Genomic DNA, 26,490 nt, shown 5'->3' with positions numbered 1-26,490 from the left:
CTCATTTAATATCGTTGTCACCCAGTGAGGTAGGTTATTATCATTCCAGGTTTACGAGGTTGGCCTAAATATGTCAGAGGCTTTCTTTCTAAATGTGGTACTGCTGGATAGTGGTTTGAAAATTCTAAGTGTTTACTATTAATTTGTAGCTGCTGAAGTGTACACGTTGATCTGAGGACTGCATTGTCAGTTCTGAAGCAAACTCATTTTCTCAGGCTAGCCACAGTACACTCACTTTTCAAAGTTCTCTAGATTTAGCACTAAATTCAACTCATCAAGTTCTTCCCAGTCATCAATGGACATAATACACCATCCCATAGTCCCGTGAGAGAGCGCCATTGTCCAGTGTCAGCTCCCAGAGAAGGTGTATCCTGCATATACTAGTTGAAACTTCAGCTTTGGCATTAAGGGCTTAATGGGATTTGCACAATTGTCTCAATTTGGAAGAAGCAATGTATTAATCCAGGCTTCAGGAGTTTAGTGATGTCAGTGTTGTATAATTAAGGCAGGTTTTAAAACACAAAAGAAAAGAAACAAAATAAACACTCTCCCCAAACTTCAAATGTACAGATTCTCAAAATTATAAAAGATGATGATGAAGATGGTGATGATGATGATACACAAAGGATCCATTTCCTTTTGGTGAAGAATTTATTGATTCGCCTATAGATATTTTTATGAATTAGGTTTTGGTGGTTGATTTGAAAGCACAACGTAACATGTAGCAGCTGATTAAATTGTGCTGTTTCTTATTCGTGTTTAACAATTCATCTTTTCAAAGGTTAACTTTTCGTAAGTTGAGCTCTTTAAAGTTCCCTGAAAGCAGAACCCTGTGATTTACATTCCCACTGTAAATTCCTAGCAGAGGGGAGACCCAGTAAACATGCAGTAAACTGATATTTTGAGACAAGAAGTGTAACTTAATCGAAAACAAGAACTATAATACACCAAACCATTCTAATAAAACTGAATCATTGTATTTCTTCAAATTGTCACTGATGTTAGCAAATTCTTCATTCACATTTCTATTGATATAAGTTTTAATATGGTATACGGTGTTAGTATGATACATTTTATAAATTATTAAAATACATTTATATATACATACGCATATGCATTCAACTTCTTACCAAAATAAATTGAAAATTGGGACAAGAACTGTTTCCTACTTGAGAGATGAATTAGGAACACTGTCCTTACAGGTGCATAGTGACACTTTGAGTTAGCTATCTGAGAGGAGAGATGCAATGCCCACTTTTGTTTGTTTGTTACTTCCCATAAAAGTCTGTTTCATCATTAACTTTGAGTGAATTCTCTCCATTTGCCACTCCTTCCTGGATAAAGTCTTTTAAATTAAATGGAAACTTCGAAATCCCTATAAATTATGATAGATATAATAAAACCATAAATATAAAATAAAATAGTAGATTCATGGCACTTAAATATAGCATTTAGCGTATGCACATAATTCTATGATTTAAAATGTATCATAAAATACATACAGATATTTGAAGGTAAATTTTAAAGAAAATTTTGAAGAAACCACTTTCTTTCTAGCCCAACGTAGGAAGGCTTGCAATAATAAATGCTGGTATCTGTGAAGTGTTTTCCATTGGCTAGGCACTGTTTTAGGTAATTTACAGAGGCTGTGTGCTTTGATGCCCACAATAACTCTATGATGAAGCACCAAGAGCTTAGGTAACTCACCGAAGGGCTCACACTTGGAAAAGAAAGGGCCAAGATTCACTCCAAACTATCGGTTCCCTAGTCCAACCCTTACCCACTACACCGGCTTTTGCCAGAGAGTCCAGTGATTTCTAGCTCTGCTCCTTCCAAAGTCTTGTGCTTTCACACTGTCCCCTACACAATTTACATTTTGGCTTTTACAGAAAGGGATGAATTATAGGCTGCTTTCTTCACAGAATAACTATGAAGAGCAAATGAAAATGTTGGATATACTGTTAACCTGTCAAAGCACAATGAAAATATATGAGTTTTTATCCACATTACAAAAATTTTCCTGCTCCTTTTTATTATTCGTATAGAAACTACAGATTGAAGACTCCAGGCTCTCTACGTATATACACTTCATGCAATCATTCCCCATCGTTTATTCAAATAATAAATATAAAATGAGCATGTATTATGAGCCAGTCTTTATAAGTGTTGAGAATACAGTGACGGACAAGGCGGTGAAGCTTCCTACCCTAATGAAACTTCGAAGGGTTTGCGGGTGGGGAAGGAGGAGGAGGACTTTGCAGAACTTAAGCAACATTTTAGGAGACATAGAGTTCCAAGATGATGCTAATAAAATTAGTCCAAAGGAAGTATAATTTTCTATACTTAACACCATGAAAATCAATTCAGCTGAAGAAACATTTCATGAAGTTCTCTTCAGAATTAAAACCACATCATGTTAGAAGGCAGAGTAATTCTTAAAACATATGAAATCAATTATTATTTTAATGCTGTTACATCTCAAATCACCACTCATGGACATTATACCAATCTAGAATAAGAGATTCTAAAGAATAAAACTCTGAGTACTGTATGGTATAAAGTGTATAACTCATTTTATTTTAGGTCTGGGTTTTTAAAAGCTAATTATTTGAGAACTAAAGTTTTTGAGCCTCACTGCAAATCCGGGAAAGCAACAACCAAGTCAAAACTTTCACTTTCCAGTTTCTGGAGGAAGCACACAACAGACTATCATCAAATACACAATCTAGCATTTTGTCAATACCTGAGAATAAAATACTAGATTTAACTAATCTTAATAATTAGCCAGGAAAATCAGCCAAATTTCCATTAAGTTGAATAAACCAATAGAATTTGTTATGCCAGCCATTCTATTTTATCATGAGATCAATAAGCCAGGACATTAATTTAAGCCCAGTCTTTGGTTTTATTTTTGCTCTTGTCTCTTGGTTTGGACTGTGTCCCAGAGCCAATGTGACCAGAAGTGGAAGAGACTAAAGGAGACACCATGCTCCACGGTACATTACAAGATGTGAGCAAGCTTTTGAATATTACTGCATTGTTAAGAGAGAGCCTGCATGGTGATGAGTCTGTCGTCTCAGCCTTTGATGGTCTTCCCTGTTACAGTTTACTTATGGTGCATTTGTACATGTACTTGTTCATTCATTTGTTTTTCCAGATACCCAGCAATAACATCTTAGTACCAGAACTTCATGAATAAAGTTCAGCTGTGAATTTCCAAATTATAGCATGAAACATTCCACCAACTCATCTAAAACCACCCCCAAATCCCACCATAAGCCATTATTTGAACCAGATTAGTTGAGCCAACTTCTTGAAAGATGCCAAATTTCTGCATCTACCCTTCTCATATTCTCTAACTCCCAAATCTGAGTAAGTTATTGCCTTAGTTTGATGTCTTAGCATTTTCCACTTTCCCTGGTGTCAGCTTTTGGCATTTTCTACTAGAATGCCAACACCCTCAGAGTATGAATAGTGTCTTTTTGTTGATCACTGCATCAATATCTTATAGTAGTGCTGATATAAAGTGGGTATTCAGTAAATATTTATTTCATAAAATTAAAAAATCATATTTCTAATAGTCAGATGAGTTACTTAGTAGGCAAAACTATTGACAAATAAATTCATTCTGATAAAATAAGTAAGAGATTTCAGAATAGGAAGAATAACATTGAAATGTTAGAGTGGTATGTGCTCTCTTAATTTTTAGAAAGTTTTGAATTCACATGATGTATGGAACACTATTTTATTAGTTAAAGTGATTTCATCCTTAAAGGTCCAAAAATCCAAGAAGTATAATGTTTACCAGAAAATGTAGATTGTTACTGTCATGAATAATTACTCGTCTACATATCCACACACACAGTGGAAATGTGGCGTTCACAATTTCCAACCATTCCAATGCTGCTGTAAGTTTTAGGAGGAAGCTTTTCAGAGCTGGAACATGTAGAAACTTCATTCCTTATCTTTTAATCAAAGGAAGGATTAACTTCCAAAAGCTGTCCATCTGGTTCCTTTCATGCGCTCTAAATTTACATGATAAAAAGGCAGAAATATAATTAATGTATTTTTTCAATAAGAGACAGTTTTAGGCATGTGCTTCAGCAATGAATTGTGAAAGCTTTGACACATCTAATTTTGAAATCTATGTCCCAACCCTCAGAGAGGAGAAAGGAGAAGTCAAGGCCTGCAGCCTTCGGCTTCTGAGATCTTTTCCGTGATCTATAGCTGTAAACCATGGGAAGATGGTCTCAGTTTTGCTCTTGAAACATGTATCAGGCCCTTTTGCCAACACAGGCTTTCCTGTCACACATTTCACTGATTCTAAACCAGCAAAGGGGCTGTCATCTGGCAGCATTACTTACATTTGAACCTCTTATCTTTCAAATCTAATCTGCAATTGCTAAACCTGGCAATCGGCATCCAAAAAAAGGGGGCAGTGACTGCAATGATAACATCAGGGATATTATGCCATAAATATTTCCAATAAGAAGACTGATGCAAAAAGGAACTTCTAGAGCGGAGGGAAAAGAAGTTGTGGGAGAATCCCACTGTGTGTTTTCAAAAGTGGACAGTGTGGGAGGGGAACCAGATCAGACTGGCAGTCCAAGGTCAAATGCATTGATCTGACTCACTGCACAAGTTCAGCCCAACACCACCAGTGTGAGGCAGATTCCTACAAAAAGAGACAGAAGGGTATAGTCAGAAACTCAGGGTCTTTGAGTCATAAATACTAGATTTGTTAATTTTTGCGTGACAAACTGCTTAATTTCAGTTGTCATTTTCTATAAAATATGAGACATGGGTTGACTGTACCTAATGAAGTTCTTGTAATTAGTGCCTGAACTGGCACTTGGGAAGGCATTGCATGAAGGAGGCTTACAGTTTGAGGGGTCTGCGTCCAGGAGGCTAGGAATCTCAGGCATGTGTTTTAGAATCTGATTCTGTTGTAAGTTTTCAGACACATGTGTAAGGCACACAAGGATCCTGGATCTTCTTCACTTGGCAGTATGGACTGGTAAAAAAGGTCTGAAGATAACAGTTTATTAGAATATGTTTACGGAAGGACTATGAATGTTATTTACGCCTATACATCCATGCCAACTTCATACTGGGAATGAATCAGTGTCTATAGGCGTGATCCCAGCTGAACTCACCAACTCAGATGACTAGTGAGGGCGGGAAGGTGAGAGCAAGACAGGAACTGTTCACTTTTCCAATACTCTAACATACATTGTTGGTAATTCAGTAATGTTTGTGTAGATTTGTGGAGTTAGCAGCTTATTTCCAAGTAATGGCAAGTTATTTTTGTATATGGCTTAGAAGGTCCATATCTAAGCATACCAGGCTTCCGTGCGCAGGGAACGTGACCAGTCTGGTGTGCACAGAGACTTTTGACTATGAGCTACAGTCCATCCAGGAAAGATATACATTCATAGGTATTTGGACCTAGTTAACCCTTGGCCAAGGGTAAAGAGAACAAACATAGGAAAAAATAAGACATTGCTAAACACAAACTAATCTTACCTATTAGTAAAGCCATCCTATTGAAGAAATAGAAGTTTTTTTCTAGATTTTTCTAATGGGTGTTTTAAAAATCTCTTTGAAAAAATCTGCTTTAGATTAATGTGTACATTCATATAGGTCCTCTGTCAACATGCGATCAACTTTGTTGGTTTTGAAAGGCCTAACTCAGTTTTTTCCAAAATTGCCCAAACACAAACAGTACTTTAAATTCATTTTTAAAAAGGTATTTCCTGGTTCCCATCCCATACATGTTGAAACTGAATCCCCAAGGAGGGATTAGGGAATCTGTATATTTTTTGAAAAGAATCCCAAGTGATATTCTCAGACCTGTTTGGAAATCATTATCCCAAATTATTACCCTCACCTAAGCCCTTTTTATAATATCTGTGAGCAGTCAGAATTCCACATATTGACTAAAACATACTTACTTTTCTGTATATTTCTCATTTTGAAGTCCATATAGGGGGCTTATTTCTTCTGGGTAAGTAAATGACAATCTACATTAATAATTATATTGTTGAAGACTAACATAGTTTGTGTCACAAATTCTGAATAATCTAAATTATTTATTCAAGTCATAAAGAATGATTTGAGCTTTCTTTGGACTCACTATGTAATTTTTAGTAGAAGTTCTAAGTGACTTGTGTTTCCATAGTTAACCAAATTACATGAAAAATGTTAAATTAGGCTGATGATCTGTCATCATATTTTAATAGCTCTTACTATACTTATGGAATATTTTTATAATCTCATGTTAATTACTAACTGTCCTATTCTTGGAAAAAAAGAACTAAGAGAATGAGGACTAAAAACCATCTAGAGCTTTGGGTGTGGGGAAAGAATCAGTCTGGTATTTGATCCAATCTGCCCTTATGATGGCAATACATTTATTTAAACATTAAAAAAAGATGATAAGGTGGAATTTTCTTTTTTGATGAGCTATTTCCCAGACATAACTTTGTAATATAAAATTTTCCTATGTTGACTATATTTTCTTCCAAAAATTTCCTCAGTATCACTTCCCACATGATGAGATTATTTACTCCTCAAGTCACTGGTCCATTTAATACATAATTGAAAATCTACTACGGGTAAGAGCTGGGGCAAATAAGTCAGATTTGGTTCTTATCTCCCTGAAACTTGTAGTAATGATGAAGTCAGGGTGGAGGGTGGAGTTTATTCCAGATTCACCTGGAAACTAAAAAGCAAACGGTACTGTTACCCACCTCCTCCCAGGGCCATGAGTGGACACAGCCACAGTTGCAGGAGAGAGCATCACCTTGAGGTTGACCTCACTCCCTGCTCCCATGAGGGTCGCTTCTCCTTGGACTGTATGCCCCTATTTATCACACACTCTTGTAGATGCCTCAGTCTTCCGGGTCACTTGTTACCAGAACAAGCAGTCTTACCATGTTGTGCCCATTCCCCAGCCTGATATTCCCACTCCCACATACTCTCATCTCATGGGGACCTCCAGTCCACAATGGCCACCCTTTTTAGGCCTGGCTTCATGGGAATGCAGGCTATGCAATTACACAGGGTCCCTACTCAGACAAGCTCCATACTTGGCTCATTGCATTACTGTCACCATCTTCAAATTCTTAAAAATTTTTAAATAAGGGGTCTTGCATTTCCATTTTTCTCTGGCCCTGATAATTTTGTAACCAGCCGTGATTACTCACTTTTGTCACTGCAGCATTACATCCTTGAGATTTGCAGTCATTTCTGCTTAAAATTGTTAACTCAACTTGAAATAGCTGGTCCAGTTTCTTGAGATCTTAGCAAAAATTTTACCTTCTTATAGATACTTTTCTTAACCATTATTTCTAAAAAAAAAAAAATCCGCTCTGCCCAGTTACCTGTATCCATGTGACAGCTAATTATCACTACAGCAACTATGACAATGGGGAGCTATTTTATTTTTTACTTATTTCCCTACTATAGGTATATTCTCTGAAGGGAGGACCCTTTTTAGTCTTTTTCTATTTCTTTCTTTCTTTTTTTAACTGAAGTAACATTGGTTTATAGCATTGTGTACGTTTCACACGTACAATGTCATATTTTTACTTCTAATATATGTGCTCACCACCAGAAATTTAGTTTCCAATCATCATCATATAGCTGATGCCCTTTATCCACTTCATCCTCCCCAACCCCTTCCCTTCTAGTAACCACTACTGTTCTCTGTAACTACATGTTTGTTGTTGTTTGTGGCTTTGCTTATTTATTTTGTTTATCTCTTATGTTCCACAAATGAGTGAAATCATATGGTATTTGTCTTTTTCCGTCTGACTTATTTCACTTTGTATAATACCTTCAAGATCCATCCATGTTGTTGCAAAATAGCAAGATTTTATCTTTTTTCTTTTTTTTTTAAATTTGGTCTTATTCAGTATTTTACCTCCATGTCTTACACCATTGAGTCAATATTTATTGAATGAATAAATAAACGAATGCATGAAATGCAGTGAATTTGAAGCACAGGAAACATGAGGGAGAGTGAAAAAGATAAAGCTGCTGAAATAAGGAAGGACCATGAGTTGGGGAAGCTTATTTTTATCCTCTCAAAGGGGGAGAGATGTAAGTTGAGGTGCAGAGAATGTTTTCAGTATAAGAAAGTTTGACATTACATTTCTGTTTAAAACTGACTTTCCTGATAAAAATCTACTTCTCATTACAAATCATCATGTACTCTAATATTTTATTAATGGAAAAAAATAAAATTAATTGATTTCTTTGTTGTTTTTTGGACTTCAGAATATTTTAATATTCTCCTTTAAAGTTAAGCAAACACTGTATTCTGAATATGTAGATAAAAAAGACCAATTATCCTCAGTTTGGTGCTACCTAAAAATACATAGCTGCCATTTTGTTAATATTCTTATCTTTTTTCAAGGGAATATAAAAAGGAAGGAGAAATAATATCTAAATTAAAATCTCAAGGGTCATTGTGTAGATTACAAATGTTCAGGTCATTTAGCATGTAAGAGTGATATTAATGCAAATCATACTATTTTTCTTGTGAACATCATTTTTTTTTTCTGGGCATGTATTCTTTTCCCTGAAAAAATTATATATTCAGTTAAAATGATCTTATAATCAAGTGAGTAGGTGTATAGAAATGTCAAATAGGAATGATAATATTTCCCACCTACCTGCCTTCACAGGATGCTGTGAGAATTGATATGAAAATGTCTTTGAAGTGTTTTGAAGTGCTTAGAAAAAAGATATGATATAAATACAGAGTTGTATTTTTAGAAGTATGATTCCAATGGACCCTATAATAAATCCTATGACTTTGGACTTAGAAGAAACAGAGTCACCTTCTTGCCCTAACTCTTCACTATAGATTTGAAGCCCAGAGAGGTAAATATTTTTGGTGCCACCAACTGTATAACGCTTTAATTTTTGAAGCAAAATTAAACATTGATTCAGTAACCATTTAGCACTGATTTCATAACTTTGGGCATTGAAAGGTGCTATCCTGGTAACTCATTTACTCAGCATTAGTTTGGTGGGCAGTCATAACAAAACATCACAGACTGGGTGGCTTAAACAACAGAAATTAATTTTTTCACAATTCTGGAGGCTAGAAGTTCAAGATCAAGGTGTTAGCAAGGTTGGTTTCTTCCGAGGCCTCTCCCCTTGGCTTGCAGATGGCTGTGTTCTTGTGTTTTCACATGGTCCTCCCTTGTACTTGTTTGTATCCCAATTTCCTTTTCTTATAAGGACACTGGTCAAAATGAAGTAATTAAATCGAAATGACCACATTTAAGCAGTCATTCTTTTTTTAATTTGAATTCATTAATTCATTAATTTTTTAACAAAAACATTGAACCCAGGACCTCATGCATGCTAAGCACATGCTCTACCACTGAGCTATACCCTCTGCCCTAATTACTTCTTTTAAGGCCCTATCTCCAAACACAGTCACATTCTGAGGTACTAGGGGTTAACATTTTTACATTTAATTTCAGGGGGGGGCGTACAATTCAGCCTGTAATACTAAGATACCTGTGTTTGGGCCTTGCATAAAGACACTAGCCAGTCATTCCAGACACCTTCACTTTCAGTCTTTTAATGTTTCCATTGCTTTTCTCAGATACACTGTTCTTTCTGGTTCTCAAATATGCTCAGCCCTTTCTCTCCTAGGTTCTTTGCACTTGTCGGTTGCCTGGTGGGTTCTTTCTTAATTTCTTCATATCACTTTACCTCAGGTCTTAGCTTAATGCCATCTTCACAAAGATGTCTTTTTTAGTCACATTATGTACATTAGTCCTAGTGATGTTTAGTATCTTATCCTCTTTATTTTCCAAAAAACCTATGAGAAAAAGAAGCAACCCCTGAAGCCTGGGAACTAACTAGAAATTTAAGCCCTAGACCTCAGTGTTATTATGGGACAAACTGATCGCCCTTTTATAGCTGAGCCATGTTGTTCTCCTGCTGAATATAATGTCACAGACCACCACTGTGCAACCCACAGAATAACTACCACCCCTTCTCATTAAGTGAGTGACTATAGCTTTTTAAAACCAGCTACAACTTTAACTTTGCCTTGATCTGCCTTCTTTGTAGATAACATTTATTGAGACAGCCAATCGTAGAATTGTCCCTTCTTGATAACAACACTCAACATACCCCTAAATTCTCCCAAGTATTACCCAGCCAGAGCTCAGATCCCAAGGTGTGTGTTCTTCTTTGCAATGAGTAATACATGCAGCTTGTTCAACTGCAGCTGTTCCCAGTAGTCTTTGGCTGATCTATTCATCTAGATCATGGATTTGTTTACTCATTCTCTCTCTCCTCCATGAAAGCATAAACTCCATAAAGGAACAGGTCTGGGCTGACCTCATCATTTCTTCATTACTAGTAGCTTTTATAGCAACACTCACTGTGCCCAGCATATAATAGGAAATCAGTTAACACTGGATGAACAATGGAATAAACCAACACCAAAATATTTATGATTTATTTTGTACCCATTCAAGTGCCTCTCTTTAGAACATCTTAGGATCTTTCTACTGATTTTAAGGGTATATGAGAAGGAACATATTTCCTAAATAGGGAATGACATATTGCAAATGATACATGAAGATTATTTCTCCTGCTGGGAGCAGAAAAGAACGTGGGGGGAAGAGAATAAATATTTTTGGGTTAAGTAAATAAAGTTAACTTGGGAGTGGACACTTCGATAAAGTGAGCAAATGGCCAATTTGATAAATATGCCACAGGCATTGTTCCTTGAGTGTTCATTGGGTACAGAGACCCAAGATAACAAGTTAGACAAAATAGCTTCAAGATTGTGAGTCTCCAGAAATTTTGTTAAGATTTCAGTCATTATTCTCATTAAGTATTCACTATCTGTACCTGCAATGGAAATCTATTAAAAATGTCAGTTGTTTTCTTAGTCATTATAACCTTATCTTGTAAAAAGAGTTTGTATATATATTCTTCAAAGCTATTTTTACATAGAATGAATAGATAAATTGTTTTAGATCTTTATGCTTTAAGTTATCATATAAAAACATTTGGTAATTTATGTGTCATATAGTTCTTGATTTTTTAAATTGCTTGCTTTAAAAAAATTGAATTTTAGTTAAACTATTTGTGGAAAAGAATCAACCCAATTAAGATGTCTGAGCCAAATTTAAAGATCTTTTAGATATTGGATAAGAAGCTATATCACACAAAGTATGAAATGTGATATTAATAGAAAACTAATTTCACAAAAATTATAAGAGCTCAGTTTTTGCAAAACAACATGCAATGTGAAGACTGCAAAGATAGAAGAAATTTAATTTCTGTTTTGTATATGACTGATATAGATAATCCATGCAGTAATTCTAACTCTAAATTTTAAATCTATGGCTCCAATGCTTTTTGGATAATCCTACAGAAAATTGACTTTCTGAGTTTTATATTGGATTTTATTTTGCCCACAAAACAATACATTTTATACTTAAAATAATGAAGGATGTGTGTTATTTTATCTATTAGTATAAAATATTAATTAAATTTCTGTAGGTAATAATACTGTGTATCTAAATGTTTCCAGTTCCACATAATCCTGTTTTGTGCTTACTGCAAAAACAAGACTAACAAAACAAAACTCTGATTACCGAGCTTAGCAGTGTATAATTCTATGTGGAAATTACTGATGAAACAGTAAACAGTATTATTTACGTTTTATAAAAATGAACAAAGACTCACTTACAAAGCATCTACTTACAATCCATTTCTTTTTTCCTTTTAATTTATGAGATCAAATTATTTTAAGTGGCCAAAACAATTACAACTTGAAAGGAATACTTTGTTAATTATATTTCTTCTAATGTGGATGCCCAAATATTTCATTTTTTAAATATTTAAGTGGACAGTTTCATGCTACTTTTTGATGGCTTAAGTTTTTTGTGACTTTTCATCTTTCACTGTGAACTACTATATTTGATTTCACATCTTTAATTCTTTTGAGTTCAGAGTTACACGTCTAAATCTCTGGCAAAACATAGGCTTAAATTCCATTGTTCCCATCAGAAGGGAAACTTTATTTTATGGAGTGTGAAGGGTTGTACTAAACATTGACTTGAAATTAGAATTACCAATGAAAACAAAAGTGCGGAGGTTTTCACCACTTTAATGAAAAAAAAAAAAGTCTTCGAGTGCCACCTTTAAAGTGTGGCAAGGCAACAAAAGTAAGAAAAAACAAACGAGTAGAGAGTATTTCTTCACGTTACTGGAAAATAATCCACCAGGAGGACTTGGAATACCCCACTGTGGGTTGTCCCGTAGTATAGTTTTGTTACCATATATCTCTGCATACAGCATGATGTCCTTAAGTATTTACTTATTTTTTAAAATCAAGTTTTTTCCTGGCTCAGATCATTTCTCAACTAGTTAGCTTACTAGTTCTCCCATAAGTGGGGGAGTGGAAAAAAGGATTCTGGTGTAACTTTCACATAAAGAGGCAAAGCTTAATGCAGGATCAAGGCAACGCTGTAGTGTGTTTGGCAGGAATTGACCTTGAATGATGTTCACAGTCTCAAAGTCAGCTTGCCTCAAGACTAGCACAGAGAGCTCCTTCATCTGGGAGAGTACAAAGGGATGATGGGGAAGAACATTAGGGCTGTCTTTTCGGTGATTCTCCAGAGGAAGAAGCCTATTATTTTTTTTTAGTTTCATCAAAATGCTAGGCAAGAATGGCTATCACAGAGAAAGCTTATTTTCTCTCGTTTCTCTGAGGATTAAGCACGGGGCATCCATGACCTAAATCTGGGCAGAAGGGATCAGCTTTTCTCTTGACCATGTTCTCCTTTCAGATTTTCAGGTATTTTGGGGAAAGAACAACCAGTCACCATTATACCTATGACTCAGAGTGTTTGTTAGAATTAAAGGCAAAAAAATATATATTATGATTTGTTTAATCCAATTAATATATTGATTTCAGGTATAACATTTAAGTCTTTAATCCATTTTGAATTTACTTTTTATATGGTGTGAGGTAATGTTCTAATCTCATTATTTTACATGTGGCTGTCCAGGTCCCCAGCACCACTTACTGAAAGAGATCGTCTTTTCTCCATTGTATATTCTTGCCTCCTTTGTTGTAGATTAATTGACCATAGGTACATGGGTTTATTTCTGGGCTTATTCTGTTCCATTGATCTATGTGTCTGTTTTTGAGACCTGAAACCATAAAACTCTTAGAAGAGGACACATGCAGAACACACTTTGGCATAAATCATAGCAATATTTTCTTTAGATCTCTCTCCTAAAGTAAAAGAAGTAAAAGCAAAAATAAACAAGTGGGACCTTATTAAACTTAAAAACTTTTGCACAGGGAAGGAAACCACCAACAAAACAAAAAGACAACCTATGGAATGGGAGAAAACATTTGCCATGATATGACCAAGAGGTTAATATCTAAAATACATAAACAGTTTATATAACTCAATATCAAAAAAAAAAATCCAAATAACCCAGTCATTAAATGCGCAGAAGACTTAAATAGACATTTTTCCAAAGAAGACATACAAATGTTCAACAAGCATATGAAAATTTGCTCAAAATTGCTAATTATTACAGTGGATCAAATTTCTAAAAACCATTTATTTCACTTTCTATGGCAATGGGACTAATCCTTTAAAACTTAGAGCTCTTGACTTATGTAACTGGGTAACTATAATCATTCTTACTGATTTCTGGAGAAAGAGTAACAAATGGGATTTGGTAGATTTTACAGAAATACATGCATGAAGGAAGAAAAAGGTATTTTTAAATCTTAAAACTTCTCATTGAGAAGGAGTAAGAGCTAAGCCGCACAAAAGCCAGCACTATTTCCCTTTTACAAAATACATGCCTGGAGGAAAGGCACATCTTTGAAATGGAAGAGTTGGTTGCATCTTAAATAGTATTAGATCCTGCTGGTTGTCTGAAAGGTGTTTGCCCAAGGACATTTTGGCATTTCTTCTATGATTTGCACAGGCTTCTGATGTATTCTTGAAAAATCAAAGCTCAGTTCAGCATTTAATGTTTGTAGTTGACTGGGTAAAAGATGAAGACAAACCATTAGACTGATTTCCCCTCCCTTATGGTTTTACAATATTTTATTTTTGAAGTGTGATTTTATACAGAAGAGATTATTGCTTTAATTTCACTAAATGGATTTCCAGAAAGTCGAGACCTCTTTCACCCTTAGCTTTCCTCACTTTTCAGCCCACTTTTCCACGTTGTCTTTCCTTCTGTAACAGCACCTGCCAAGCCCCTCTCTGAAATATTTAGAGGTAGGAGTGATTAAGAGCTATTTGGAGCAGGTCTAGAAATGGCCCCAAGAAGTTAAGGATCAAGCTCTAATATTAGCTGATTTTTGGCTGTCTTGGCAATGTGAAGGAGATCAAAATTAAGACTAGATCCTAGTCTCCAAACCATCACTGTGTATTGCAGAATTTTCTTTTTCATTCAGATGCTTTGAGTTTATTACCTATACGCCAATATCTTTGATCTTCTCTAATTATTTGTTCTCCATTTCAATATATTGTATGAAGTCTTATTCCCACAAAAGTTATACTATATATTTTACTAGTTATGAGGGGGCTAAGTGAGAAGGTAGAAGACAATGGCAGTAGAGTTATAGTTTTATTAATAAGTAGGACTCACTTAAAAATGATAAAGTTCTTTTTTGGAGAAAATTAGAAATCAAAATGTGTGCCTGCCTGGCAAGATATCAGAGATGTTGGAGAGGGGAGGAAGGAGACCTTGCTGTCCACTCCAGAAACAGCATAAGTACCCTCACTCCAGTCATTCTGGAAGGCACTTGACGTGGGGAGAGGTGATGGGGTTGAGGTGGGTGATAGGCATTTTTCGAGAAGTAATAGAGTAGGTGGAAGCAATGATTAAAACCAGTTCTCCACTCCACCAACTGATGCTGGAAACTGAAGCAACCAAACAAAGCATTTTTGTCTTTCTGCTTGAAGATGCTCTGAACATCAGTGTGTGGCAGTAAAAAGATGTGTGGGTTAAGTCCCAGCTCTAGTCATTCTGTGATGTTGGGGAGTTAGTCATGTCCCGGATAGGTCTCAATTTAGCCCTTCTACGAGGAACATTTTGAATTCAGAGCCCAATCAACACAAGCTTTGAAAAATAGTCATTTTTTCCCCTTATTTCATTAGGGAATAGAATTTTTTGAAAAACCATAGGAGATAATAAAGGTCATCCCTAGGTGAATTAAGGCTTCAGGTGAAGAACTCTGTATTGCAGACAAATGATCAGACCTCATGATTTCCTTAGGAGCTGCCTATTTATCTCAACCAATCTGTGCTCAGAGGTGCTTTGCCATACAGTGAAAATTGCAAAGAGTGACATTTTACATGGCATAATTTTTTCAACTTTTTTTTTTTACACTGCTGATTTCTGATACAATTGCTCAGCTCCTAGCTGATTCGTAAATCAAGATACCACTATATAGTGGCACAAGTAACAGACCACCACAATAGAAATAAAATAGAGAGACTAATAATATATTTTTATTATTGAATGGCAATTTCTGCTTTCTGTTAAAGAATGTGTATCAAATTAGTAGTTAAATTCGAGAATAATGCTTCCTTAGATGCGTCAGGTGTCCCTTATTATGAAAGCTCTATGACTATCAATGGAGGTATCAGTTGGCTGAAAAATACAAATAGTTTATGCTTTTTTATCAAACTGATAATTTGTCTAAGGGGCCCTTTGAATGAGATGAAACTATTTGGGAGGATCATTTATCAATTCGTGTTTAACATTAAATGAAATATAAAAATAAAATCCAGTGATTTCAGGGCTTAACTACATTTATAATTAATGTTCTTACTCATGTCATTAAGTTAAAAAAATAGATAGAAGATAAATGTGATAGGGAGGAGCTGGAAAGAGAAAAACAAATGTGAATTTGTTTCAGAATATTTTATTTTCACTCTGACTATGGAATATTCCAAAGAGAATTACATCAGTAAGTTTATTGTATTACCTAGGAACTACAATTAATTTCAGTAAAATGTAATTTTTCTTTGTAATACATTTTCCAGGTCATTGCCTTTTAATCTCAAAAGTACATTTTATTTGTAAACCCAAATGATGACAGAGTTTTCTTTTCTTTCATTGTGATGGTTCAGAAACTTGAAATTACCTGGTATAATTTTCAATTTCTGAAATTTGCTTTCCTGATGTTATATTTTGATGCTTCTAGTTACTGGTCCACGTATGGCCATAGAGGGGTGGCCGTTACCAATGGGTGATCATTTGTGAAAGTGCATTGTCTTGTGACAGGACGGTCTTTGCTAGAACAGAGTCAGTAGGTGGAGTGATAACTTCATTTATTGGCATATTTGTAGGTTTCAATGGGAAAGTGTTGGCAGTTGTTTAACCTGCACTGGGAAGTGAAGAGTAACTAGTGGTCTAACAAACTTTTCAGTGATACAAGTGTGCAGAAAGTCAGAAAAGCCTCAGGTTATTTCTTTTTATATTTTACCATTATTATTTTACAATTGTTGATATGTGTCTTTAGGTTTCTGACAGAAGGAAGACACTTACAAGGATCAGAAGGTAATATTCCACAGGAGAAAGTGTATTTTATACTCAGCAATAAAACTTCTCCTTTGAGTTCTATGAAGAAAAAAGTGTAGGTCTTGAGCCAACTGACCAGCTAGCTTGTGTTTTTTGGAAGAAAGTGAAAAACCTAAATAGGAAATTCAGCTTTTGACTGTTATGGCTGAAGTGCTGTTACTAGGAACAAGTTAATTTTTTTTTTTCAAATGATGGATTTATTTAAGAAAAGAACGACCCTCACAGAATCTCTTTATTCTGCACAGAGAATTAGTCATTGTGTTTTGCTCTTTGATGTGCTGTGGCAATAATCACCCACACATAGATTCCATCCAACTTTGCTAATGTTCTATCAACTCTGGGACTTGCAGACTGAACCTCTAGAGAGAGTGTGGCTCTCTCTGGTAAAATCAAGTTGTTCTGAAAAGCACACATCATGTTTCCATCTTCTACTCTTGGGTATTTCCTTTCCAGAAAAAGTCCCCTAATGGATATTAGACTAAAATAATAGCATGGCAGTTAAAAAATATATTGTTTCTTTTCAAGTCTTTTGCTACAGAGACAAAAGAGAGGGTGTCGATTTTTTCCTTTTATTCTCACGTAAAAATTAGTATTAGCTGAATCCCTGACAATCAACATTCAGTCAAATAAACAAATAAATAATAGATGTGATCTAAACTGTCACTATGAAAGGCCAAAGCAGAATGCATTTTATGCAGACCTCAAACAACTTGGTGATGTTTTTAATGATGGCCTTAACCGAAATGTATATCTTAACGAGGCATATTTACAGCATGTAATAAATGTTTAAATTAGATTAATTAGTATGTTTAGTTGAGGCTTTCTTACTGTTTGGAATTATTTGCCTTGCTAAAGTGGTAAATCTAGATGAGCTGAGCACTCAAATGATTCTAATAACAACACTTGGCATTTGTACAGTGCATTATATTTTCTAAGTACTATATAATTACAGTATTAATTAGTTAAGTGACACAGTGATCTTGTGAAGAGGTCTGCATCATTATCCCCTTTCACAAATGAGAAAACTTTAACTGCAAAGGATAGTAATTCACATTGCAAATAAATCAGGTTAAGACTAAAAAACATTTTGTATGACTTGTGCCTGGCTGATGTGGCGTTTTACTGAGAACGATTTATTTTGATGTCATATTCTTTTGGTTCAAGAGGAAAAGGTTTTATCCCATGTACAGACTTCCAGAAAGCTAGCAGACTAAGAAAAGTATAGAAAAGAGAAGATTCTTTTGTTTCCCTTGCATTTCTATATTCTATAATAAACTTTCATTATATCCACGAGGCTGAGTTGAGCATGGAATCTTCATGGTGAACTGAGTTCCCTCCTGGAGGATCCTAGGTCCCCTCTCAGAAGGAAGCATTGTCTGTTCTTTACTGAAGCATCTCTTGTGCTTCATATAAAAGAAAAAGGGAATAAGAACTTCAAAGTCTAATGAGGATGGGAAATTCACTTAAGTCTCTTTGGTTTATAATCTTTATACAAACTAAGTAGTGTTCAAAATATTAAGCACTAGTAGTATAAAATATTATAGCATAAGATTATTTTAAGTAAGCAATTTCATCTGGCATTAATTAGTTACTTATTTATGTTCTGGCTTCTAAAGGAAAACCCAAGAATTAATAGAACAAAAATAAACTACAAGTAAGTAGTTTATTCTTCTGTACCAAGCAATTTGTAGTTTAGCAGAAGGATACAAGCATGTTAGCAAATTAAAGCAATATGAACCAAATATTCATTAGGCACTGGCCACTCATCAGGCATGATTTCAAGGGACACAGTGGTGAACAATACAGGTAAAAATTCCTGCCTTGATTTAGCATATATTCCAGAGAGTGGATAAAAAAAAATTAAAGGCAGTGTGATAAAAGAGGGGTAGCATATTTATAGATGAGACACACACACCAAAAAAGGGAGATGGTTCAACATATAGAAGTAAAGCAATATAATACACCACCTAACAGAATGAGGGCAAATGCAGCACATGATCATCCCTTTTGATGCAGAAAAAGCATTTGACAAAATCCAACACCCCTTTGTGATAAAAATGCTCAACAAATAAGCTACAGAAGGAAACTACCTCAATATAATAAAATTCATATATGAACAGCCCACAACTAACATCATATTCAATGATAAAAGACATAATCGTTTTTCATTAAGCTTAGGAAGACGATGAGGATGCTCACTTTCACTACTTATGTTTAATGTAGTATTGGATGTCCAAGCCAAAGAAATTAGGCAAGAAAAATAAAAGTTACCCAAATTGGAAAGGAAGAAGTAAAATTGCCTTTGTTCACAGATTTTATCTTTAGAACACATTAAAGATTGCACGAGAAAAATCTGTTAGAACTAATAAGCAAATTCTGTTAAGTTGCAGGATATTAACCAACACATAACAATCAGTTGCATTTCTATCTACTAACAATAAACAATATGAAAAGAAAACTAACAAAATAATTTTATTTTCAATTTTCTCAAAAAGAATGAAATACTTAGAAATAAACTTAATCAAGGAGGCAAAAGACTTGTACACTGAAAAGTAAAAAAATGTATTTTAAAAGAAATTAATAAAGATACAAATAAATGGAGAGACATCTCAAGGTCGTGATTTGCAAAAATTAGTATTGTTAAGATGTCAACAATACCAAAGTGATCTACAGATTTAATACAATCCCTATCAAAATCTCAATGGCACTCTTTTCAGAAATAAAAAACTCCACCCTAAAATTTTTATGGAATCTCAAGAGACCCTGAATAGCCAAAATAATCTTTAAAAGAACAAACTTGAAGGTCTCACATGTCCAGATTCTAAAACTTTTTACTGAGATACAGTAATCAAAACAGTACAGAACTGGCATAAAGATAGACATACTGACCAGTTGAATAGAATTTTAAGCCCAGAAAAGCTTTGCACATATGGTCAAATGATATTTGACAAGAGTGCCAAAACCATTCAATGGAGAGAGAGCAATTTTAAAAATAAATGATGTTGGAAAAATTGCATATCCACATGAAAAAGAATAAAGTTAGATCTTCAACTTACATCGTGTGCAAAAATTAACTCAAAATGGATCAAAAACTTAAATGAAAAAACTCAAACTATAAAACTCAGAATAAAACATGGTGAGGGGAACTTCATGGGATTTAGCAATGATTTCTTGGATATGGCACCAAAAGCATAAGCAACAAAAGTAAAATTAGATAAATTGGACAACATCAAAATTTAAAACTTCTGTGCATCGAAAGACACAATGAACAAAGTGAAAATGCAATCTACAGATTGGAAGAAAATATTTGCAAATCATATACCTGGTAAGTGACTAATACTTAGAATATATAGATAACTTCTAAAACCCAACAACAACAAAAATCCAAATAATTTTAAAAAGTGGATAAAGGTTTCAATAGATATTTCCCAAAGGAAGACAAACAAATGGCCAAAAAGTACATGAAAACAGGCTCAACATCACGAATCATGAGGGAAATACCTGATAAAATACCACCTTACATCCTTTAGGAACTCTACTATAAAGAACAAAAACAAAAACAGAAACTATCAAATTTTGGTGAGGATGTGGGGAAATTGGAATGCTGGTGCACTGTTGGTGTGAATATAAAGTGATGCAGCTGCTATGAAAAATAGTATGACTGTTCCTCAAAAAATTAAAAATAGATTCACTTTAAGATTCAACAATTCCAATTCTAGGTACTACCCATTATAATTGAAAGCAGGGTCTCCAAGATATATTTGCACACTCATAATCATTGTGGCATTATTCACAACAGCTAAAAGGTGGAAACAATCAAAGTGTCCAATGATGGATCAGTGAATAAACAAAATGTGGTACATACATATGATGGAATATTATTTAGCCATCAAAAGGAAGGAAATTGACATATATTATAATATGGATGAAACTTGAGGTCATTATGCTAAATGAAATAAGTTAGCCAAAATAAGACAAACACTATATGAATCCACTCATATGATATACCTAAAATAGTCAAATTCATAGAGACATAAAGTAGAAATATGGTTGCCAGACACTAGGGAGATGGAGAAATGGAGAATTGTTTAATGAATATAGAGTTTCTGTTTTGCAAGATAGAAAGAGTTCTGGAGATTGAATGCATAACAATGTGAATGTACTTACTACTGAGATTTTTGCTTAAGAATGTTTAAGATGTTCTATGTTACATGCTTTTACCATAACTTAAAAATTGTTTAAAGGTTAAATAAAAGAAAGTTGTGGAATGAGAGTCACTTATATAGCACCATTTTTACAAATAAATAAATCATAACTTAAAAACTGAATTAGGGCATAAATACTAACTAAGAATAAGAGAGAAATGGGATATTTTTGTATTTTATTTTTACCTTTAGTATATTTTAGAATTTGGTCCATGAGTATATATTATCTTTACTTTGAAAAAAGTATTTAGAAAGGTAGATTGATATAGATAGGTAGACAGACAGATAGGCAGATGAAAAGATGCACATACAGTTGGGATGGACCATGTGAAATTGCTGACATTTGATCAGTTTAGACCCACAAAAAATGGCAATCTCATACAATTCAGTAACATACAAGAGTTAGTAAAATAGAACAAAAATAGCAATATTTACAATCCTTTCCAATTTTAATTGTATAAATGCCCAAAAAGATAGTTCTAAAAGTCTCAATTTAGTGTTAAAATGTTAGAAGTCGACTGAGTTTTTGATATCATAGCCCAAATTGCTTTATTTGAAAGTTTGCTTGCAAGTATTGGTGTTTGTGAAATGTTTTAGCTCATCGAATTTCAAAGATTAGAATTTAGGTCTCACTGCATGGTTTACATACAATACATTTTCTGAGACTTAAACAATACAGACATATGCAGCATCTTAAAGAATATTTCTAAACCAGTCGACTTTGTTGATTGATTTTCATAGTATGTTTTTCATGTACTAATTATATCAAGAGAGAATATTAGAATGTCACTGAAGTGGAATTGCCCTTTTTGAAACCATATCACTATAAAAGACACAGAGCAGAAAAATCATGATTGTGAATAAGAAGCTTATAGTGTTTGGTTCAAAAATCTTTCTTCATCTGTGATGGAGCTCAATTCCTTAGGCAGATAATGTATAGTAACAGTTGAAGCATATAATAAATATCCTTTCTTACTAATGTATTACATTTTATTAGCTAGATCAATATTGCTGTAATTTCCACCCATTAGCATCTCATTGCTTTAAAGTACATAGAAATATTTACATTAACACTGATCAAAATTGCAACAGCGTGTATTAAAATATGAATGACATATAATCAGAATTTTCCATTTCTACTGCCTCCAGTTATTTGTGACCCCAGATATGAAGTTCAAGTTTATACTTAATAGCACAATTATGTAAATCGGTAATTCTAACACTGAATTACATCTGGTAATGATCAATAATTATATTTATGTATGATGTGAAGTTAATACTGCCACCATAGATTAATGTAAACAACAAAATTATTTCTGCAGTCGAGAGCTAACAAATCATCATAAACAAAGAGAACTAAAACAATCTCTTCAGAGCCTAATTTCTCCAGCAGAGTAAACAGATTTTTTATTCCCAATGCATGTAAAGCCCCCAATTAAAAAGAACAGAACCCTACCAAAACCATCACGATGGCTGAATATTTCACTACACTTTTTAATTCTTATTTCAGCCTTCAGAAAAGTGAAGATATTCTGAAGTATCTAATAAGCTTTTATTGAGAAAATATTGGGAAAAGGTGAAAGACAGAAAAAAGTAGAAATTCTAGGACAATACAATTTAAAAACCAATTTGGAAAATTACATACACATTTCTATATATTATGGAGCTCAAGGTCTTTCCATTAAAAAATACTCTGCAAATATATCAGAACATTGTTAACAGCCATTATGTTATTTGACCCTTTCTTGAATTAGTGCGATAGTGGAAAGAAACAAAAGCTTGAAATAGTCAATATAAAATCAACTTTAATTTTCAACAGTTAGGAATGTCTCATCTAGGGAGAAGACATGGGAATCATGCTATGTACCTTTGCACTGCTTCGTGCTGTGTAAATTGTAGAGATGAACTAGACTGGAATTCAATGGAAAGAACTGAAGAGCAGATGCAGTATTATAAAATGATTACGCTCCTTGCTCAGACTAAAATCAATATCATATTTCTTACTTCAACAATAAGGTTAAAAGAGGAGGAACTGACAATAGGAGGTTAGGCATTTTACATCTGTTTCATGTATTCATCCTTTCATCATTCACTTAGCTTCAGCTGACATTCATGTAGCGCTTCCTATGGGCCAGCCACTGTGCTAGGTAGTTTGTACATAAGGACTTGTTTCTCACAATTATTCTGTGACATAGGTATTATTAATATCTTGATTTTACAGATGAGAAAACCGAGGCATAGAGGGGTCCAAGCTCACATAGTTAAAAAACGGAGGAGGTAAGATTTAAGCCAGTTTTGCCAGAAACTATAATCATGTTCTTTGCTTCATACCACACTGTATAATCCAAATTATCAGTACTATGTAGTGGAACTCTGTTAAAGTACACTTTTTGGCTCTTTAATTTAGCCCAAGATAGAGGACTGGACGTCACTCTGCTTCACTTCAGAGTTTCTCACCTTTGGCATTATTGACATTTAGGGGTTAGATTCTTTGTTTTGGGGGCTGTGCTGTAGGATGCATGCATTGTAGGATGCATGGCCTCGTCCCTGGTTTCTTCGCATTAGATGCCAAAGCACCTTCCCACTCATTTGTGACAACCAAAATGTTCCTTGGGGAGCAAAACTACTCTCCTGCTGAGATCCACTGAATCTTAGCCAAATCCTATAAAAAAAATAAAGCACATTTCTCAGTAAGTTCTTTTCAATAACCTAGAACACTTGTCCAACAAAGGCCAGATATGATCTCTATTTCCAATCTGCCTAGGAAACTTCACGTATTGATTCCATCAAGGGTGAATCTGGGAAATGAAAACTGACAGCAAGAATGAGTCATTTCCATGTAACACCCTCTCCTGATGATGTCACCAGCCATGGGAGGCCCCCCTGTGCTTTATGGATTCTCATCTCTGACATAGCTTATTTTTCACTTGTGACTATATTGACAGTACACAGACATCAGAAAGGAGGTCGTTTCTCCTCTTCTTTACTCACTGACACAACTACTTTACAGATCCAAAGATTGACTGCTTCTAAGATAAGGTAAAACCTACTTTGTGAATGTATTTCTCTTGTTAATTTAGAAGAAGTTCTAGTTTCTTTTTAAAGGTCATCTTCTTTTCAGTGCTACCCAGACAGGGGTCCATACGGCGTTGCTCTGGATTTCCATTGTTGCAACTTAAAGGGAAACTTTCACAATGTCCGGAGCCCCTGATGTCCTGCAAATGAAGGAGGAGGATGTCCTCAAATTCCTTGCAGCAGGAACTCACTTAGGTGGCACCAACCTTGACTTCAAAATGGAGCAGTGTATCTACAAAAGGAAAAGTGATGGCATCTACATCATAAATCTGAAAAGAACCTGGGAGAAGCTTCTGTTGGCAGCTCGTGCCATTGAAAACCCAGCTGATGTCAGTGTCACATCCTCCAGGAATGCTGGCCAGCGAGCTGTGCTGAAGTTTGCTGCTGCCACTGGAGCTACTCCCATTACTGGCCGCTTCACGCCTGGAACCTTCACTACCCAGATCCAGGCAGCTTTCCGGGAGCCGAGGCTTCCGGTGGTTACTGATCCCGGGGCTGACCACCAACCTCTCATAGAGGCATCTTACGTTAACCTGCCTACCATTGCTCAGTGTAACACGGACTCCCTTCTGCACTACGTGGACATTGCCATCCGCAGCAACAACAAGGTAACAGTTTTATGATCTGAACTAGAGCTTGAGAATAAGTGCTCTAGAAACAGGCATTCCTCTGCACATTGTTAGAGCTTGGAGTTGAGCCCTCTGGCTGGCCGATGAGCACATATATGTAGGTAGTGTGCTACATGAGGGGCAATTTTTTTGCTTAACACCACAGGATTCTCTGGCCCAGTGAGTGGAGTTTGATAGTAATACTTGCTACGAGTGAAATAACTAACTAACTAACTAACTTAGATTAATTCTATTCACTTTCATGCCATAGAAACTTTCCTTGTGTTGGTAGTAAGAAATGATTGGCTGATAGCCTAATTTTTTCTGAACAATCCTAGCCACCATCTTAACAAGGGAGAAAAAAAAGCAGAATAATTTTAAGTGTCTCTGCAGAGGCTCCTTGTGACATGACATTCTCCTCACACTGTAAATTTCCCCCCAGCGATCTGGTTGATGGACTTACACTTCTTAACTGGTCCCTATAGGACTTTTCAGGCAACTTAACCAGGGATAATCTTGTTCATTCTACCTTTTTGGCACAAAAATGTTTCAAAGACAATACATTTACATGAAATGTATTTATTCAACAAACATACGTATAGCAGTTATTATATGCGAGTCACTGATTTAAGAGATTCACAAAAAGTAGCTTATGTAACTCTCATAGCACTATGAGGTAGGCACTACTATTTTCATGATCACCTCAACTTTAAAACAAAGAAACTGAGGCACAGAAGATTTAAATAACTCGCCCAAGGTCACGTGGCTAATGGGCAGCAGAACCAGGACTTAGGAGTGGGCAGTGTGTTTCCAGAGCCCGCACTCCCAGCTCTCAGCCCTGCTGCCACTCCAGAATGCTCTGTACCATTTTTTAAGTCTTTTCTTTGCTAACTAGAAAACACCTCTACATTTCTGTAAAGAAAGATTTTCTATTGTCAATATTTTTATTCATTTAAAGATTCCCATTTATCAGAATAGCTGAGGTTTTTGAGACAAAGCTCAAAACCCGAATTTGCAGAATGGAGCCCTGAGGCAGATTTTGCCCACAGGTGTGTGTGTGCGTGTTTGTGAGTGTGTCAACAGTAACGAAATTGTTATTATTACATTATTTGCCAATATTTAAAGCTTTGGGAAATTTCTCAGAAAAACATGGATTTCAGATTTTTAAAAAATAACGGAAGATAAGAAAATAACAGGTTTCGTTTTCCTATATGGCAACAATCTGTCACAGCTTAGCAGCTGTCCTTTTTACATGGGACATGCAAGCCTCAACATTCCCTTCTACTTGCCTCTTGCCAATCTTACTCACTATGTTTCTTGCTGGCTTCTGTGGGAATTTGAGTTTGAGACCCCTGCCCTAGTCCCTCAAAGGACTGAAAAGGAGTAAGACAGATCTTAGTTCTCAGAGGACACAGAATTCCAGGGAGGTACCATTTCTAGAACTTAAGAACAAGGAAAAATATTAGGCGTAGAAAAATGTCCCGAGGCCAGTGATTAAATCTGAGTTACAAATTACAATAATGCAATGTTATGATTTATAAGAAATATGTATTTAATCATTCAGATGTCCAGATACATATTTCTCATACACGTTTGGTCTTTGTCCATAGTTCCTGGCTCACAACTCCCCAAACTCTTAGAATTTCCTGAGTGATGAAGTTCCTGAAAACGCTTCAGAAGCATAAAGCCAAAGTCTTGTTACTTATAACAAGCCCTTTAGCACCGCAACTAGGTTTATGTTAAGGAGGTAACTTTCGGAAAGCACCTAACAGGACTGTTTGACAGACGAACCAATCAGGAATAGAAGAGCAGACCTTCGGTCCCACCCCCCGATTTCCGCAGAGAGGCAAAGGGGCTGGAGGTTGAACCAATCACCACTGGCTAACGATGTAATCAATCGTGCCTGTGCAACAAAGCTACCACGGAAACCCGGAAGGGGAGGGTTCGGACGGTTTGTGCGGTGGTGGAGGTGGTGGGGAAAT

General features: G+C 35.3%; 1 protein-coding gene, 1 long non-coding RNA gene and 1 other non-coding gene across 3 annotated transcripts; all 3 read left to right on the top strand.

Moving 5' to 3' along the window:
- Positions 1 to 3,560: 3,560 nt before the first annotated feature.
- Positions 3,561 to 17,039, top strand: LOC116659782. The gene is made up of 3 exons (XR_004315125.1): positions 3,561 to 3,640; positions 12,900 to 12,904; positions 17,028 to 17,039. It is a non-coding gene; the product is annotated as an uncharacterized LOC116659782 (long non-coding RNA).
- Positions 17,040 to 23,952: 6,913 nt separating this feature from the next.
- Positions 23,953 to 24,523, top strand: LOC102510596 (40S ribosomal protein SA). Its single transcript, XM_032468463.1, has one exon. The coding sequence runs from the start codon at positions 24,020 to 24,022 to the stop codon at positions 24,521 to 24,523; it is 504 nt and encodes a 167-aa protein (XP_032324354.1). The 5' UTR covers positions 23,953 to 24,019.
- Positions 24,524 to 24,568: 45 nt separating this feature from the next.
- Positions 24,569 to 24,723, top strand: LOC116662842. Its single transcript, XR_004318932.1, has one exon. It is a non-coding gene; the product is annotated as a small nucleolar RNA SNORA62/SNORA6 family (small nucleolar RNA).
- The last annotated feature ends 1,767 nt before the right edge of the window (positions 24,724 to 26,490 follow it).

The sequence above is a fragment of the Camelus ferus genome, chromosome 3 (genome assembly GCF_009834535.1).
Source record: "Camelus ferus isolate YT-003-E chromosome 3, BCGSAC_Cfer_1.0, whole genome shotgun sequence".
Taxonomy (NCBI): domain Eukaryota; kingdom Metazoa; phylum Chordata; class Mammalia; order Artiodactyla; family Camelidae; genus Camelus; species Camelus ferus.
The sequence above is the reverse complement of the archived record's forward strand: the minus strand, read 5'-3'. Positions and strand labels throughout refer to the sequence as shown.

What these genes read in the sequence shown, in the direction of transcription:
- LOC102510596 (XM_032468463.1), top strand. Translation starts at nt 24,020, where the DNA reads ATGTCCGGAGCCCCTGATGTCCTGCAAATGAAGGAGGAGGATGTCCTC.